The sequence below is a fragment of the Zea mays genome, chromosome 9 (genome assembly GCF_902167145.1).
Source record: "Zea mays cultivar B73 chromosome 9, Zm-B73-REFERENCE-NAM-5.0, whole genome shotgun sequence".
NCBI lineage: Eukaryota > Viridiplantae > Streptophyta > Magnoliopsida > Poales > Poaceae > Zea > Zea mays.
Window position 1 is genome coordinate 142,587,692 of NC_050104.1, and position 17,239 is coordinate 142,604,930.

Here is a 17,239-nt window from a genome sequence, read left to right on the forward strand (position 1 = left end):
GGAGGGGCACGGCTGGCCACATTGGAAAGAACAGGAAAACAACGGATTTGTTTTGCCCAAGGTATGAAAGAAGTCTTCAACCATGCACATGCCAAAGTTAGAAATGTGATAGAAAGAAGTTTTGGAGTGTTGAAGATGAAGTTTAGGATTTTGTTGAACATGCAAAGATTTTCAGAGGACAAGCAAACTAGAATTATTGTTGCATGTATGGCTCTTCACAATTTTATTCGAGAGAGTAGAATTGCGGATCGAGAATTCGAAGCATGTGATGCCGATGAAAATTATAACCCAATGCCTAGTTCTGCAGCATCAACATGGCCAGAAGACGAACCTCTTGTTGAAGATGTCAACATGAATGCCTTCCGTGATGACTTAGCTCATGCTTTGTTTCATGGAGTGTAATTTTTTTTAATATTAATTAAGGACTTGTATGTTCATATGGGACATCGCATTTGTATGCAGAAATTAAACTTATTGTGATTTGGATGTTTGATTTGTGAAAATAAATTTATTTGTGTTATTTGTGTGTGGGAGAAGCCACACAAGAGTTTGCCACACTAAATCTGGATAAGGAAAGGTTTAAATGAGACAAATGATTATAAAATAGCATTTATTGTAAACTAGCCCTTGGATCCAAACACGTAGAGGGCTAGAGCTAGTTTGGGCTAGAGTTAGAGCTAGAAACTAGCTCTAGCTCTAGCCGGGCTTGAAGGATCCAAACAGGGCCATTGAACCTCAAAATTGTATAATCTCACATGGAATTCAGCGTTAGTGCAAAATTGTGGATATTGATATGCTCAAACACGTCAAGCGCGACATTTGGTTACTAGCCGCATTTTTATGTTTAGCATGTCTGGTTCATATGAATGGCGAATAATGCTAGGCTAAATTATAAGTGTGCTTGAAGTATTAAGGTCTGGTGTCTCTCTATATCCTAATAGTTCGTTTAAGCTTTTATTCTAAATAAACTAGAAGCATATCTGTCCTTGCTGTGAAAAGTAATATAACTATATGACTATATGTTATTGGATAATGTAAATGTGCTTGATATTAGACTACTGAGATGAACAATTTCAATGTCAAGATAGATCGTTATTCTAAATCAATATTTTTTCTATTTCTGTATTTTGAGAATCATACGTTCTTGATGGTAGTTTGGTTCATCTTTTAATTTTTTTATTGAGTCTGTTTGGTAGAAGTAGAACTTTAGTTGTGGCTTTAACTCTGAGGTTTTGTAGAGCTAGGTATAAGAGTGTTTGGGCATCAATGTAACATATTTTATTTAGACTTCAATTTTTGTATGCAGTCAAAAAAAGTTCAAATCCAATGCGAAAAATCGTATCCCTGCTAATAAAGATGACTTTGCTAATAAAGAGTACTAGGATGATGAGGTAGTGACTCGGCGATCCCGAGGCGGTGGTTTCATATTGATGATGAGCATGTAAGCACGGCACGGCTGAGTGGAACACTTCAACTTTTTTTTTTTCGCTTTCTCGGTGACGTAAAAACGTGCCAAAATTTCGCTCTATAGGCCCTGTTTGGCACAGCTTATTTTCAGCTTCTTCATAAATTTAAGCTAAAGTTCTGCCAAACAGACAGCTTCTGCAGCACCTTATCAGTTCAGCTGCTTCTCAAAATGAACTAAAAGCAGCCAATAAGCAGAAGCTGCTTTTTACCAGCTTATCAGATAAGCTGCTTTTTCAACAAGTAGCAGCTGTGCCAAACAGGGCCATAGTGTGTTTTCTTTATCCGTTGTCTTATCTATGATGGCAAAACAAGAATGTATGGGAGCTCAAAGGGGAAGAGTACATTTGGCGAAAGGACATTGTGTGAGTGGTTACCTTTGTTTTTCCACAACCGAACGGGTTTTACACAGTCGATCGACCTATCTATATCAAATATGTCAACCAGGAATACATTAAAATAAAAGTAGATCAAAGTAGTGTTTGTTTGAGATTATAATCTATCCAGATTATATAATGCTAGTTTAAAATTCGTTGAATTATATAATCTGGTTAGATTACAATTTCAAACAAACATCCCTAAGTTTTGTGCCAACCATGAGCTTACCAGTATGGCTTCCCTTTGGAATCTGATCACGCCTTTTTGAGACCGTAAAACTGCTGCGGCCATGAAATGCATAGGATCCAGCTATCTTCTACTAGACACGAATTCAAGAGTGGCTTCCCATCCATTCTTAAGCATTTACGACTAGTTTGGGAACTCCAATTTTCCATGAGATTTCTATTTTCCTAAGGAAAATTAGTTCATTCTTTCATGAAAAAATAGAAATCTCTTGGGAAATTGTGGTTTCCAAACTAACCCTTAGTGTAAAAAATACTTATATTGCACCGAGGAGCTATTTTACCTAATAATTTTTGAAAGAGATTTAGCTCCTCTAGAGAGTATGCTACATCAAGAATCCAGAATCAGAGTCATTTCTAGCATAATAACGAGCTAAAGTCAAATTAAATTAGCCCTTAATGATAAATTGTTTTTATAAGTAGGATTGGACATTCGGCTACACCGAACCAATCGGTTTGGTTCCTTGGTTATTTCCAAAATCGGATTACCTAAAAACTAGAACAGGTCAAACTCTAAAGCATATGAAGGCCAAGGATTCAATTTTGGTTAGTTTGATTTAGTCTTGGGTTGTGATCGAGCTAACCTAAGTTATCATGAATAGATCAAAAAACTAAAACAAGTGGATCAATCACAAATTAATATGCATCACACATATGAAGCACATGTCAACACAAATTGAAGCACATAAATTATGTCGGCCTCCCGCTTTCAAGATGTTGGTATTCCTAGTTCCCACTCTCCTCCATTGTAGCAGACAATCATGTGGAATTGTCATACATACCGAAGGTCGCCTACGCTACACATATCGCTATCAAGGTGTGATTAAAATAAATTGGAGAGCGGTTTGTATAGTTTGATTTTAGTTATTTTGGACTAGGCTAGAAGTTATATTAAGCCTTATTTGCAAACTTAGATTTCTTTGGTTATCCAAGGATAAATAATATTAATTGGATTTAGTTCGGTTAACTATACTAGAAAACCAAATTAGGGTTTAAAATGTTGCTCTAGGTTACTTTGATTTGGGCCTTAAGTACTTTGTTTGAGTCTTTATGTCCAATCCTGTTTGTAAGGGACGGGTCACAAAATTTCTGGTGACTAATTATAAAAGACCTTGTTCCTTTGAAGATAATAGTACCGAAAGCAAACCCTGTAGAACACTCCTCTCAAAGCAAACATAACTAAATGGATGAAATTCAAAAGAAACTAAACTAGATGGATCAAATACAACAAGCAACATGGCCTTTGTAAAAAATACAAACAGACTAAAGATAATTAAGAGTCAATTTGAATGTAGTATCCGAAAGTTGTATTATTAAGAAACTTCAGTTTTAAACTGCAAGACCATAGTATAAAAAGAAGGAATCAGAAGTAAACCAACTATTGATGCAAACCGTGCAAACCAACACAAGAATAGAGGTGGAAGGACATTTTTAGAAATATTCAGGGGAGATGGTAGAGTTGGATTAAAAACTACTAGTCATATGCATGTGCATTGCTAAGGTTTTTATATATGACATAGAATAAATTTTATTTTAATAAAGCACAAAATATATGTTTTCTATTGATTAAGTGGGTGTGAATGTGGAGCCAACAACTAAGGTTCAAACACCCACTTATACATAATTTCACCTTATTTTTTACATAAACCGCAAATATAAGGCTTTCCAAAAGGTCTTGCACCCTTGTATCGTTTGCTCTTTCAACAAGAGATAATAAACATTGGATGGTTTCAATGATATTTTTGTTGTCTCTTTGAATGATATTATGAAGAATCACCTCAAATAATTGTTGGGGCTTTAGTTATTGCATTACATTTCTGTCAAATAAAACAAATTTTTCAAACTGATTCGAGCATGCTAAGGCAAATGAAGCAACACTGCAGGCCCCATGCACCCTTGAAGTGGAGCGCCAAGTTCATTGAATGTTTTTAGCGAGGTAGTCGCGTGGTGCTATGAGATCTCAGAACCATTGCCTAGAAGCACAAGAAGTTTTTTTGTCAATGTCTGATTCAATCATAGTCTCAACAACCTTCAACTTTCCAACCTTTATCAAAGATGCAAGTCTTGTAAACATAGTTTCATACATTATTCATTTTCTGCAAACAAGGAATATGCAATTTGATCCATGGGAATTCTTGCCAAATTTCATCAGCAATTGCGACATCAACATGCTCAGATATCTTGGCCAGAACATAAGAGAAGTTGGCTAGAGTTGAAGTATCTTCACAGGCACCAAGAAGATCAATTAATATATCTATGGAACCTACTATTTCAAGAGAGCAAGTAAGATTTATGTAGTCTGCTGGAACAAATATAACTGTAATTGCAGTAGTGAATGTAAAAATAAGATCTGGTGATCCTATGGAAATTATCTCTGATATTTGAGAGACAAGTATTTTAGTGAACCCAATTTTGTTTGCCTCAAAATCAGATAGAGATATGCATGCCATGATAGCTTGAATTGTGTTTGCCAATTAAATGTCAATGTCCATGAATTCTAGCAGAGAAAAAATGATCCCATCTTCTGTTCAGCTGGTCTTTTCATACACTCTTTAAATAAAACAAAAGGCCAAGGAGCTACGAATGCTGGATAATATGAAATCGAATCAGATAAAAGAACATGAGTAACATCATTTGTTTTGTTCTCATGGTACATCTACATCTTTCTCATTGGCGTATGAAACTGGACCGGGTGCACAAGTTGCATATGTTGGAAGATTGGATATGGTTTTCTCCCATTTTTTCCACTTCGGTTTCCTTCGTCAAAGCTTGCACATAACAACAACTGTAAGAGGATGGAGACCACAACGATCTAGCAAGACTTCTGCGACGGGCTGTGAAGTACTGAAGTATAGAGAAGTTAAACGCCCAAAAGCTATGGTGTTTGGAAATTTTAGTTATTCTATTTTTCATGATGTATCTTCCTCTAACATACCTTAATTTGCAAATTTGGTATAACTACTGATTGAAAAAATATATGTATGTAAAAAAATACTAAGCATATTTGTGAAGCTAAACATGATGTTACATAAGAAATTATGTTGTTAACAAAATAAGATTAATATTGAAATGGAAACATATGTAAACTAGAATCATACGACTAAACTAAGAGATGTCCCTGCTTTGAGAACCTTCTTCAGATCATGACGACAGAAGTAGCTCTCCAAAACTCAATGAAGGTTGCCGCAATTCCACAAATACATGGCATGCATCCTCATGGTCGTCGTTGCCGCCATAAACACGGACAACTCTATTTCTCGCTCCATCAATTTAGATACGAGCAACCAAGCAGCCGATCGCTCACCCCATATGCACCAATTTGACTCCCAAGCTCCGTTCGCATCAGTACCGCTAGCACTTCACCTGTAGCTACCAACCAAGACCTCCCCGATCTAAGCAGATCGATTGATCGTCAGAGTTTGAGAGTTAGTGGTACATGTACCTTAACTACCATGGAACGATGAGCGCGATGTAGTGCGGATAGCACCTTCCTACGCGAAACGACACTCGCGCCACGCCGCTCGACTATAGCCTCCTCGTCGCTAGTGCCACAGCGAGGGGGACTGTGGCCGCTGCCACCGACCAGTATGTCTCCGCATCCTCGTCCGACCTCGACGTCTCATGGTAAACAGTCGGACGCCAGCACCAGACTAACGACATAGGTCTCTGAAGAGCCCGCCACCTCGGGAGATCCAAGCCCTGCAGCCGGTAGTGGTAACCATTTTCGCTGCGCTGAAGCGGAGAGTCAGAGGCCAGAAATTTACAGCGACAACGGTCGTGGCAGACTCGCTATCGGAGGTTGCGGCGTGGTGGGTCACTTGACACGGAGTTTACGGGTCTTATCCTCGCATCGCTCGCCATAGAGTTTGCGCGGACTTATCCTCACGATGCGCTCCGAGGTTGCGGCAGTGGGAGGAGGAAGGCGCGTTGCGTGTGGAGGCGGTTTCTGCATGTGGCGTGCGGGAGTTTGTTTTAGAGATGCAGGGAAGCACGACGACGTACGACAGTCACTGGAGGGGGACATAGCACGGAACTCTCCTATTGTAATAGTAGATAAGAGATTATAGGAGCGCGAGTTGATTCTAAAGAAATCTAGTTTTTTTTTGAAAAATATTAACGCAGTACGACCAATAAAACTGGTGCTTTAATATAGTAGAGATAGAGATTACCATATTCTTACGTTGCACCATTTACAACTTATATGATCTGTAAGAAGAAAGATGGCTACCTTATAGAACTAAAAGAACTGCTGTTTTAGCTCTACTGTTGTTTTTAAAACCATAAAATTTGTTACTTTCGAACACTTTATGGCATTCTGAAACCAAAATATTTCACGGTACCATACAATTTTTTAAACATCCAAAAATGCTTTGCATTCAAACCTGACTTAAACTATTCGAATAAGGTGGACAGATTTACTCGCCTGGTCATCAACAACTGTGAATACTAAATACTAGCTTGATTAGGGTATGTACAATAATGTTTGGAGCCATGTCTTCGAGTATGTCTATGGGATAAATATAAAAAACTCAAGATATGTATCTTGACGAAAACATTGTCTCTTGGCTCTATACTCGAGAAAGAGAATTAGCTGATTGGTCAATTAATTTATTGAATGTTTTTATTGTGCAATGAATATAGTAAGCCACATGTTTTAAACATGTCCACTGTATTATATTATGTTTTAGCTGTGTTTTAAACTTATAGGGTATTTGGTTTGAGTAATGAGTTAGTCCATCATCTTCTTACTCCTTACTGATTTTGTTTGGTTTGTGAAATGTAATGAGTTGATCTATCACTGCCTCATTCCATATAGTTAGTTAGTACTAATATGAGGAATGAGCTAATCTCACCAAATTTGAGGAATGAACCCATGATACTAGGGCTGGAAAAAAAGCTCGAGGCTCGCGAGCCGGCTCGGGCTCGATCAAGCTCGGCTCGGCTCGGTGAGGCTCGCGAGCCTAAACGAGCCCGAGCCGAGCCTAATTCCATGGCTCGCTACACTAACGAGCCGAGCCGAGCCGGCTCGGTGAGGCTCGCGAGCCGGCTCGAGGCTCGGTCCAAACTATTGCAGCTATCACCTATCAGTTGTCAGTTTGTTTATTAGTGTCCAGTCATCTAGATCCAGTGACCAGTGTGTTTTTTTTGTCACAACTCACAAGGAACTAGAGTGCAGGGATATAATTTTTTATTATATGGAACATATTGTGCTTCAAATTTGAGCTAATGGCCATAATTACTGTTGTTGAGTACTTGAGTGTACAGGCTCGCGAGCCGAGCCGAGCCGGCTCGCGAGCCTATATCGAGCCGAGCCGAGCCTCATTATCGAGCTCGCGAAGTGACCGAGCCGAGCCTGGCTCGGCTCGCTATTCCACCGAGCCTCACCGAGCCGAGCCGAGCCTGGCTCGGCTCGGCTCGTTTCCAGCCCTACATGATACACCACCTCAATTTGGATGGAGTGATTCCTCAAACCAAACACCTCCTTAGAGTATCGTGCAGTTGTACATGCTCTTAGCTAATCAGCTCCCGAAGCCGAAGCTGAGGTCAGACGCTCAGAGCTCCTTAGTCATTAGGGCATGTACAGTGGTATTTAATGTGGAGGCTCTTAAGGTGTTTAAGGGGGTTATTTGCAAAAAAATCTTAGAGCCGTCTCTCCGCGAAGAGACGCCTCTGGCTCGTAAACCAAGTAGCAAAAGACGCCTCACTTCCCACTGTACGAATTTGTCGTCTGTTCTATCGATCTGATGCTATACAAATACATTTAATTCTGTATTTATTAATAAACTACGTTTGTAGACACTCCATTGTACAATACAGTCTTTTAGTTGTCTCCTGTGCTTAGAGAACCGTTTTGGTGTCTCTCCACTGTACATGCCCTTATCACAGTGCACTTTACTCAAACAAAACAGCCGAGTGTCAAAAGAGAAGAAAGGGGAACAATATTTCCACTTCACTAACCACAATTTTTAAATCGGAACAGCCGAAAGAAAAGGAGGCAGGGAGAGCGAGGAGGCCACAAAGCTCCCACCTCCACTCCCCTCCATTATAACCACCCCCGTCCCACAAAACCACCACGCCGAGGCAGAGCAGAACCCAGCAGCTCCAATTAATGGACTGCGCAACAGCGCAGCGCAGCGCAGCATTTCAAACCGAGCCAAACCGGCCGCAGCATCGCAGCGCAACGCAGCGGGCACGCGCCTTGGGGGTGGAGGGAATGACGGAGGCGTCGGCGATCCTCTCGTTCTCCGCGGCCGCCGTGGTGGAAGACGTGCTGCGGCAGCACGGGTGCCGCCTCAGCGAACGCGACCTCGCGTCCCGCAGGGCCGAGGAAGCCGGTGCGGTTCGCACTCCCCACCTCGCTTGTGTTCGTCCCGGTCCCGGGTTTTGCCGGGCTCGGCCGCGCGGGGTTTCCTGAATTTTGTTTGCTTCGGGTCAATTGGTGGGTGCAGCGGGGAGGAGGAACGAGGCGGCGGGGTGGCTGCGCCGCACGGTGGGGGCGGTTGCCGCGCGCGATCTTCCGGAGGAGCCGTCCGAGGAGGAGTTCCGCCTCGGCCTCCGCAACGGCCAGATCCTCTGCGGCGCGCTTAACCGGGTCCACCTGGGTGCCGTCCCGAAGGCAAGCGCTCCTTGTGCTCGTTATTTGTCCCGTTCGTTCCCGCCGCCGTTGCAACTGCGTGTTGACGGTGCCCGTGCGTGTGCAGGTGGTCGTAAACACGGCGGCGGACTCCGTGCTCCAGGCCGACGGCGCGGCGCTGTCGGCGTTCCAGTACTTCGAGAACGTGCGCAACTTCCTGGTGGCGGCGCAGGAGATCGGCCTGCCGTGCTTCGAGGCCTCCGATTTGGAGCAGGTTCGTGTCCAAACGAGTCGGGGCGGGGCACCGCCACTTGGCTTTGCTTGCAGCTGCAGCAACTTCTCACCGCACCCTTGCTTTCTACACACACACTCGCGTAGCCTGTGACCTTGATGTGCCCTTTTTGCATTTCTGGGCGCAGGGAGGGAAGAGCGCCAGGGTGGTGAACTGCGTCCTCGCGCTGAAGTCATACTGTGACTGGAAGCAATGCGGTGGCACCGGGCCGTGGAAGTACGGGGGGAATCTTAAGCCATCAGTGTCCGGCAAGTCCTTCGGGAGGAAGAACTCTGAGCCGTTCCAGAGGAGCCAATCGATCAATGAAGGTGAAGTGCCCTATGAGGAAGCTGGGTTCAATGGCTACGCTCATTTTGATTCCAGCGACATGGTTAGCTTCATACTCTAACTTCCTAGTTGCATCGATTTCTCTTTCTTGTTGCAATCTAGTTGATTTATTGATCTTTTATATGTGTTCCAAGCAGTCAACATGGCGCCCCCTTAAAATGTTGGTCAGTGCAGTTTTGTCCGACAAAAGGCCAGATGAAGTTCCACAGGTATACTAATTTGCTTCACTACTTTTTGTAAGTTACCTGTTCAATGGACTTATATAATCGCTTTTATTGTTTTTTATCCTATGGGATTACCAGTTCCATGATGTTTTTATTCTGTTGTTTGTATGCAGCTCTTGGAGTCCATGCTGAGCAAACTTGTTGAAGAATTTGAAAATCGTCTAAACAGCCAAAATGAACTGGTATGTTTGGTATCTTTGTCAATTTCTCATTTGTTGTTTTTTGATTCCTTGTGCATATTGACATATGGTAATATGCTGAGATTACAATTGGTATTGATAACACCAAATCCTTGGAGCAGGTCAAAGCGGCTCTAAAAAATGGTATTGATAACACCAGATCCTTTTCAAAATCAAAGGTTCTGGTTGAGACCACTCCTAATACTAGTGGGAGAAAGGCAAGTTTTAGATCACTTTTATTTAGTATGCTCGAATTGTGTTTCTTCTTTTACTCATGAAGTGACTCCTGCTGCTGTCACAAATAAAGTTAGGATAAACACACTGCTGTTTTTTTTTTTGCTTACATCCAAAACATATATTTGATATTCTTCTATGTAGATGGATACAGCAGATATTTACTGTAACCATAAACAAACAAAAAAAGTAGCATCAAGTGAATTGGCACTGAAGCAATATTCAATTCTACAACAACAGTCAAAGAATGTTGAGGTAACTTCTCTATTTTTCACTCTATTCCTTAACATCTCAATAACGGTTACATAAACGTTTATGGTTCTTGTTGTCTCTAGGAACTTAAGAGTGATTTAATAAATACAAGGGATGGTATGGAGTATATGCAAATGAAGTACGCTGAGGATCTCAACCTTCTTGGTAATATGTAATGTGCTTCAGAAGTTTTGGTGATTTATGAACTACTTTAACACATAAAACAATAATGAAAGTACACATTTGCAATTTTTGTTTCAGGAAGGCACCTGTTTAGCTTGGCTCATGCTGCTTCTGGTTATCACAAAGTTCTTGAAGAAAATAGAAAACTATACAACCAGGTGCAGGATCTTAAAGGTGCGTTTGTTACATTGAACCTTCATGTATGGAGATCCCAGCCTGTATAGGCAAAGGGTTGGTGTTTAAAAAAACAAGAAATGTGGTCTTAATATTTTATTTTTCTTATCTATATAGGAAGTATTAGGGTATATTGTAGGGTGCGTCCCTTTTTGCCGGGACAAGCAAGTCCGTCCACTGTGGCTTCCATTGACGAGGGCAACATAACCCTTGTCATCCCTTCCAAGTCTGGAAAGGAAGTACGGAAAACTTTTAGCTTCAATAAGGTTTTTGGCTCATCAGCGACACAAGGTACTGTGCCCTGTCACTACTGGCTCTTCATTTTCAGTTATGTATTGGAGGAGATCCACATAGTTGTACTGTGTGCAGATGAGGTGTTCTTGGATACTCAACCCCTTATTCGCTCGGTTCTTGATGGATACAATGTATGTATCTTTGCATATGGCCAAACTGGATCAGGGAAGACATACACGATGGTAAGTAATGTACATCTATATTTGCCTAGTAAGAGTGAGTGTCAGAAATTATGAGTACCACTGATTTTCTCTGTTTATATCAATTTTTATTTTTAAATAATGGTTTTATGTAGAGTGGGCCCAAAAACATGACTGAGCAAACCCAAGGTGTCAACTATCGGGCACTTGGTGATCTATTTAAGCTTGCTGAACAAAGGAAGAGAACCTTCATTTATGATATTGCTGTGCAAATGATTGAGATTTACAATGAACAAGTCAGGGACCTCCTTGTCACTGACGGTCTCAACAAAAAATATCCTTGAAGAAATTATGTTCTGTCTAAGTGTGTCAGTTTCTTTATGTCATATCATGCTGCCGCAGGAACATAATTTTCCTTAACGAATACGTACATTAGAGATTCGGAATAACTCTCAAAATGGGCTAAATGTGCCAGATGCAAGTCTTGTTCGTGTGGCATCAACAATGGATGTCATGGAATTGATGAATGTTGGGCACAAGAATCGTGCTGTTGGTGCCACTGCACTAAATGACAGGAGTAGTCGTTCCCACAGGTAACTTTGCAACATTTATGTGTAATCAAATCACGTAAGTTATTTCAACATAACAGTATAAAGTAACACATTTTTCCTGTAATCCTGCAGTTGTTTAACTGTTCATGTTAAGGGAAGGGATCTGACATCAGGGACAATCCTTCGCGGTTGCATGCATTTAGTTGATCTTGCTGGCAGTGAACGGGTTGATAAATCAGAGGTCACTGGAGAAAGGTTAAAAGAAGCACAGCATATAAACAAATCATTGTCAGCCTTAGGGGATGTAATTGCTTCGCTTGCCCAAAAGAATTCACATGTACCTTACAGGAATAGTAAATTAACACAACTTCTCCAAGATTCACTTGGTAAGATTACTCTCTTACAAATTCATTGTACACTTTCTGGCACCGAGCATAGCTGTAACTTTTTTTAATTGGTCCACATTGATTATCAACAGGAGGTCAGGCCAAAACCTTGATGTTTGTTCATATAAGCCCAGAAAGTGATGCTGTAGGAGAAACCATCAGCACCTTGAAGTTTGCCGAGCGTGTGTCAACTGTTGAACTTGGTGCTGCTCAACTAAATAAAGAATCTGGAGAAGTTAGAGAGCTTAAGGCGCAGGTTTATTTTTGCTGTTATGTTATGCTATCATATTTCTTACTGCCCTTTCTCTATTCAACATATTCATGTTCTCTGTTCATGCTTAGATTGCTCAACTTAAATCAGCATTAGCTGCAAAAGATTTAGGATCGGAGCAAATCATCAGTCATGACACTGAGGCATTTAACATAAAGATGCCTTCGCCTGGTTTTTCAATTAAGCGACAGGGTAGCTGTGATCTACTGTCTACCCAAACTAACTTCAGACAACCATTGGATGCTGTTGGAAACATAGAGGTAACAATGGTCTAAACTTCTCCATTGTACCTTACAATGTAGCTCTTACATTATCTCAAAAAAAATGTAACCTTCACAATCCAAATTGTTGGGTAATAAAAGATACATGTCATAGTGAGCTATGATCATACACTCTTGGCACTCTAGCTTCCAACAGGATTATTTCAGTTTTTTTGTATGATCATGAATCTTGAGTTGTTTCTTTTTCAGGCTAGAGCCAATCCTACACTGAGGCAAAAGAAACCAAGCTTTGACCTCCAGGATTTATTAACAGCAAATGATTCTCCTTCATGGCCAGATAGCAATTTGAGGGTAAATTTTCAGACGGGAGATGAAAGAGAAGTAATTGGTGGGGACTGGATAGATAAGGTTGTAGTGAACAACAATAATTCAGTCGGTGACTGGGAGGGTGACAATGCAGCTTTACCTGACTTCTTTTACCAGAGATATCATTCAGGTATGAGGGAGAAGCAGTACCAGAGGAATAACACAAGACAAAAGGATGACCATGAGTATGAAGAGCAAAGGTCTCGATTTTACTCTACCAATACTGATGATTCTGATGACATTGACATGGCAACAAGTGATTCCTCAGAATCAGATGCGCTATGGCAGCAGCTCAATGTCCAAAGCATGGATAACTCTATTAGTTTGAGCGGTTCAAAGGTTAAGAAACCACAAATAAAGCTTAGAGATGGTTCAGATGCCAGGTAATTGTCTTTGGCATTGAAAACATATATATAGAAGCAAATAAAATTTGTGAATTGCCTTTTTAGTGGCACAAGGGATAACAAAAAACAGTGCACTCTGAATTATGATTTCTAAATTTTGCATGGGTAGCACATTAGCACAATATCTGAAGTTCAGATATTGGATTATACAGTTTGACTTTTGCTTAATCTGAATTATGTTATAAAAGAATTTGAATTAAAAACAGTGAAACATTCCATTCATACATGTGGATCACAGTTATTTCAACTATCAACAATATTATTTGTGAAGGTTAACTAATCACAGGTTTACTGGACGCCTGAAACTCTATTAGTATGGAAACATATACTAGCTTGTGCATTTTATTTGCCTAAAAGTCTTTTGTTCTTATACAATCCCTTAATTTTTAGATGCTTCGGAAAAGAGAGAAAAATCAAGTAACAGACTAAGCTAGACTATTTACAAAATATTAACCACTTCTTTGACTTGAAGACTAATTCTTTGTTCCATGTACTTCAGGACACCAATCCATTCTCAAATACCATCAGCGTCAAGAAAAGTTGCAAACGGTTCAAACAGATCTGTTAGGCAGCCTTTAAGCAGAAGCGACAGCAGAAGGCTTTCATCAAATGGAAGACAATCTGGTGCAAAGTAGGGACTTACAATGATCGTGTGCATTTTTTGCCTTTTTCTCAGTGTTTGTCACGAGAGATTGTGAGGATGTTCTTGAGTACAGCAATGAGTGACAATAAACCCGATTGATTGTGTCAGTGTGGTGAGTTGTGATCTCAACAACTGGTGTGTGAGGCCATTAACCTTTTTTTTTCCTTATTGGCCTTCAGGCTATGTTGAGTTATAGCTAGTTCTTTGTATCTGTTCATAATATAAATTTATATAATGAAAAGAAAGCAAATCGATTGATCAAAAGCTGGTGCCTAATAATTTCTGTACTTAAATGCTTGAAATTTCTCTTTTGATCATGGCTCCTTGCAATGTCCCTCGATTCTTGGTTTCTTGCTACATCCTATGGACTGGCCTTTGCTGCAATTCTGTTCAATCAATATATGATTTCCATGGTCCACCCTTCCATGAACGAATGAAGTTATGATAACAACATTTTGTGACAGGTTTGTTTTCAGCTACTGTCAACAGCCAACAACCTCATTTGCCTGACGGCAATGCAGAGTGACCTGAAATATGGCATTGATGTATAGTTGCGGTGCCTGCTGATTTTTCTGTTCACTTGCTGGCGGATACTCATCTCTGGACTCTGCTGACCTTTGGACTCTGGTGGTTGTTTTCTAGCTTCCCTGTAAACTTGCATGTCGTCTCATCATCTCATGCATTTATGAGTGGAAATCTGTCAGAAACTATATGTGCCGCTGAACTTGCATAATTTCGGACAGTATCACGGTGATGAATACGAAACTCGGTAACTAGACGCTGTTTAGTTCACGAAATGTGGCGGCAACAAGTTTAAATAGGATAGTGATATCTTATTACAGTTGGACTTAAACAAACATGATTTAACGGTTGTTCACGTTACAAATAAGTGAACCAAATAACACTGGCATATAACGGCATAACGCATGCTTGAAGAACAGAAGCTAAACACGCGCACTGGACGTTATTAGGAAAAAAAATGGCAGAAGCCAAAACCGTTAAGACGAATACTCTCAAATCTTGCCGGGCCAACTAACCATGAACAGATAAAATGTGTTAGCCCATTAAAAAATAATACTAACCAATAACCATGGCCCAGTCGTTAACATGTATGGTCCGGACTGTCCTACCTGTATGGTATTCAGGGTCTTGTTAAAAATACATACATATATATTTATTCTATTTTGTCAAAATAATTGCCTGAATCAAAATTTAGCGAAAATATACCTCTCTCGCCAAATGGAATAATAATATCAAAATGTCGCCAGTTTAATTGTCGATTTACCAAAATCGATACTTGAAATAACGAAATAGTGGATCCAATGACTTCGCATTCTCTCCACGTGGTGATTTTAGATTTCTCGTCATTAGATATATACTCAGTGGCAAGACAATTTTAAAATATAAAAAATTTACACCTGAGTTCCGTTAAAGATAAATTTTATATTAAAATTGTTGGGCGTGTCCTCTATAGCTGGTCATCAGTGACCGAATTTGACTAAACCTAACTAACCATCTCCTTAATTAGACCCTTGATCGGGAGGGCTTACGCTGACGTGCCTCCGGTCATACGACACTATATATAAAGGATTAAGGGGGCGTAGGAAAGACTAACGCTAGTATCTCGCTCCGAAACCTAATCCCCACAGAGGTCACATTGCCTAAGCGTCGAAGTGTCTGGAAGAGCGACAACTCACATCGGCTTTGGATACTGGTACCTGTTGTTCCTCTGCAGGGCAACAAAGGTGACACCGACGACAACGACAACTCTCCACCACCACCTCGCAAGATGGGTCAACAACAACAACGAAGGTATGTTTCCTTATTTCTCTTGGTAGAACAGATCTACTCGTTATCGAGGATTTGTAGTTATGGATTGATATTCTAAGGACTTAGAAATCGATCATATGCACCATAGAATCTAACAAAAATAAGATGTGCCAGATTTTTTTTAGTTCATCTTTTTTAGCTCAGACGAGAACGGATCCCAAGTTCAGCATTGGGGGAGGGGGGATGATGAAACGAGTGACTTTTCACACCTTTAGACCTGGTAGTATAGAAAATGTAGGAATTATCGAACCATCAGACTCCTTCTTTGATAGTCTCAAACTCCTGTATAATATTAGTCTGATATATGAGTGTAAATAATATGTCCGTCTGGTCTGATGCCATCTACACCGTGTGTTCGATGCTCTGTCCGACGGTGTCTCCCAGCTAGAGCTAGAGTTAGCTTCGTCGTATGGTCTGACGCCCTATAGAACAGTTCAACGCCCCGGTTCGATACCTACTGAAACTCTTCTCTTTGTTACTTTGTGATGTTCTTGTTCGGCTTTGTTCCATTTTATGGCTTGAACTTTTATATGTTTTTGTAGGTCTTAACGTGTCTTTTAATGTCTTGTGTGGTGTGTTGATCATTTAGATCATCACCTTTCCTAATTCCAAAGACTACTTTACATTCTTTAAACTATATCCAAAACACTAGCAAACAATGATAGTCCAAATGATTATATAGACCATCAAACATCAGGATCTAACTGTAAATGGGTCTCAGTCTATTTTCTTTATAGATACTTTGGCTGCCACTTTGTGGAGTCAAGTCAAGTTGCTTAAGCGCGCTACGCGTGAGAGGAACGATCTTTAGACTAGACTAGAAATGTCTATTAAGGATCTTGAGTTTCTTAGGGCTTTTATTGTATTTGAGGAGACCGAGTGTGATAGTTGTGCTGTGCATATGCCGAACCTAGCTAGTAGCTACCATGCAAACCAAGTATGTCTATCTATTTAATGAGCTTGTTGGGTTGAAGTCTAGGACTAGCTTGTTGGGTGCTCGCTAGTCATGTCCCTCTTTGTGATCTACGATAGCTAAGAAGAATGTTATGATCTTTGTGCTTGAGAAAGCTAGTTGCGCAATGTGCTTGCTAAGTGCTCACTGTCAGGGGCGGGCCCAGGATTTAGACAATGGGTATTCGAAATTGTACTATTGAAAAAAATTAGATGGCCTAAAGCCTATCTTAATAGACTTTATACATATATATAATTGATTCGCTATAGATAGTCATAGCATATAATAGAACATTAAATAGTATAAGGAAGCTTACATATTACAAGACAACCTTCCGATCCTTCAAGCTTTGAAATTGAGTGATAATGTCCTCATCCTTGACTTGCAAGAAAAATTGCCTTTCAATAAAAGTAACCAGGCATCCATTTAAAAAATTTTGTCCCATCTTGCTTCTTAGCTTATTTTTTACGAAGTTCATTGAAGAAAAGTGTCGGCGTCTCGAACCCGGGGGGTCCCTGGGCCGACGAGTGAATTGTCGCTGCGTGCCCCAGCCCAGATGGGTCGGCGCGAGATGGAGCGCGAAGGGGGGAAGCAGCCGGAGGGAGACAGGCGTGAGAGGTGAAATCCCGCGGCCTTCGTGTTTGTTCCGCGCCCAGGT

General features: G+C 40.7%; 1 protein-coding gene and 1 pseudogene across 2 annotated transcripts; one reads left to right on the forward strand and one right to left on the reverse strand.

Annotated features, from left to right (window-relative positions):
- Positions 1-3,397: 3,397 nt before the first annotated feature.
- On the reverse strand, positions 3,398-4,740 carry LOC109942645 (uncharacterized; annotated as a pseudogene).
- A 3,398-nt stretch (positions 4,741-8,138) lies between these two features.
- Positions 8,139-14,063, forward strand: LOC103639240 (kinesin-like protein KIN-14F). 2 transcript variants are annotated; one of them, XM_020544023.3, is made up of 19 exons: positions 8,139-8,419; positions 8,534-8,700; positions 8,786-8,932; positions 9,078-9,320; positions 9,412-9,486; positions 9,615-9,683; positions 9,803-9,898; positions 10,059-10,169; positions 10,250-10,331; positions 10,428-10,523; positions 10,641-10,814; positions 10,893-10,999; positions 11,113-11,291; positions 11,389-11,550; positions 11,641-11,894; positions 11,987-12,150; positions 12,237-12,425; positions 12,636-13,135; positions 13,656-14,063. In XM_020544023.3, the coding sequence occupies exons 1-19, from the start codon at positions 8,194-8,196 to the stop codon at positions 13,789-13,791; spliced, it is 3,177 nt and encodes a 1,058-aa protein (XP_020399612.1). In that variant the 5' UTR covers positions 8,139-8,193; the 3' UTR covers positions 13,792-14,063. The 2 variants fall into 2 exon arrangements, with proteins under 2 accessions (XP_020399612.1, XP_008660229.1); XM_008662007.4 differs by having other exon boundaries at positions 8,140-8,419; positions 9,415-9,486.
- Positions 14,064-17,239: the final 3,176 nt, after the last annotated feature.

Coding starts and splice junctions, on each gene's coding strand:
- LOC103639240 (XM_020544023.3), top strand. CDS start 8,194: ATGGACTGCGCAACAGCGCAGCGCAGCGCAGCATTTCAAACCGAGCCA. Junction 9,321..9,411: donor ATTTTGATTCCAGCGACATG/GTTAGCTTCATA, acceptor ATGTGTTCCAAG/CAGTCAACATGGCGCCCCCT. Junction 11,292..11,388: donor ACTGACGGTCTCAACAAAAA/ATATCCTTGAAG, acceptor ACGAATACGTAC/ATTAGAGATTCGGAATAACT.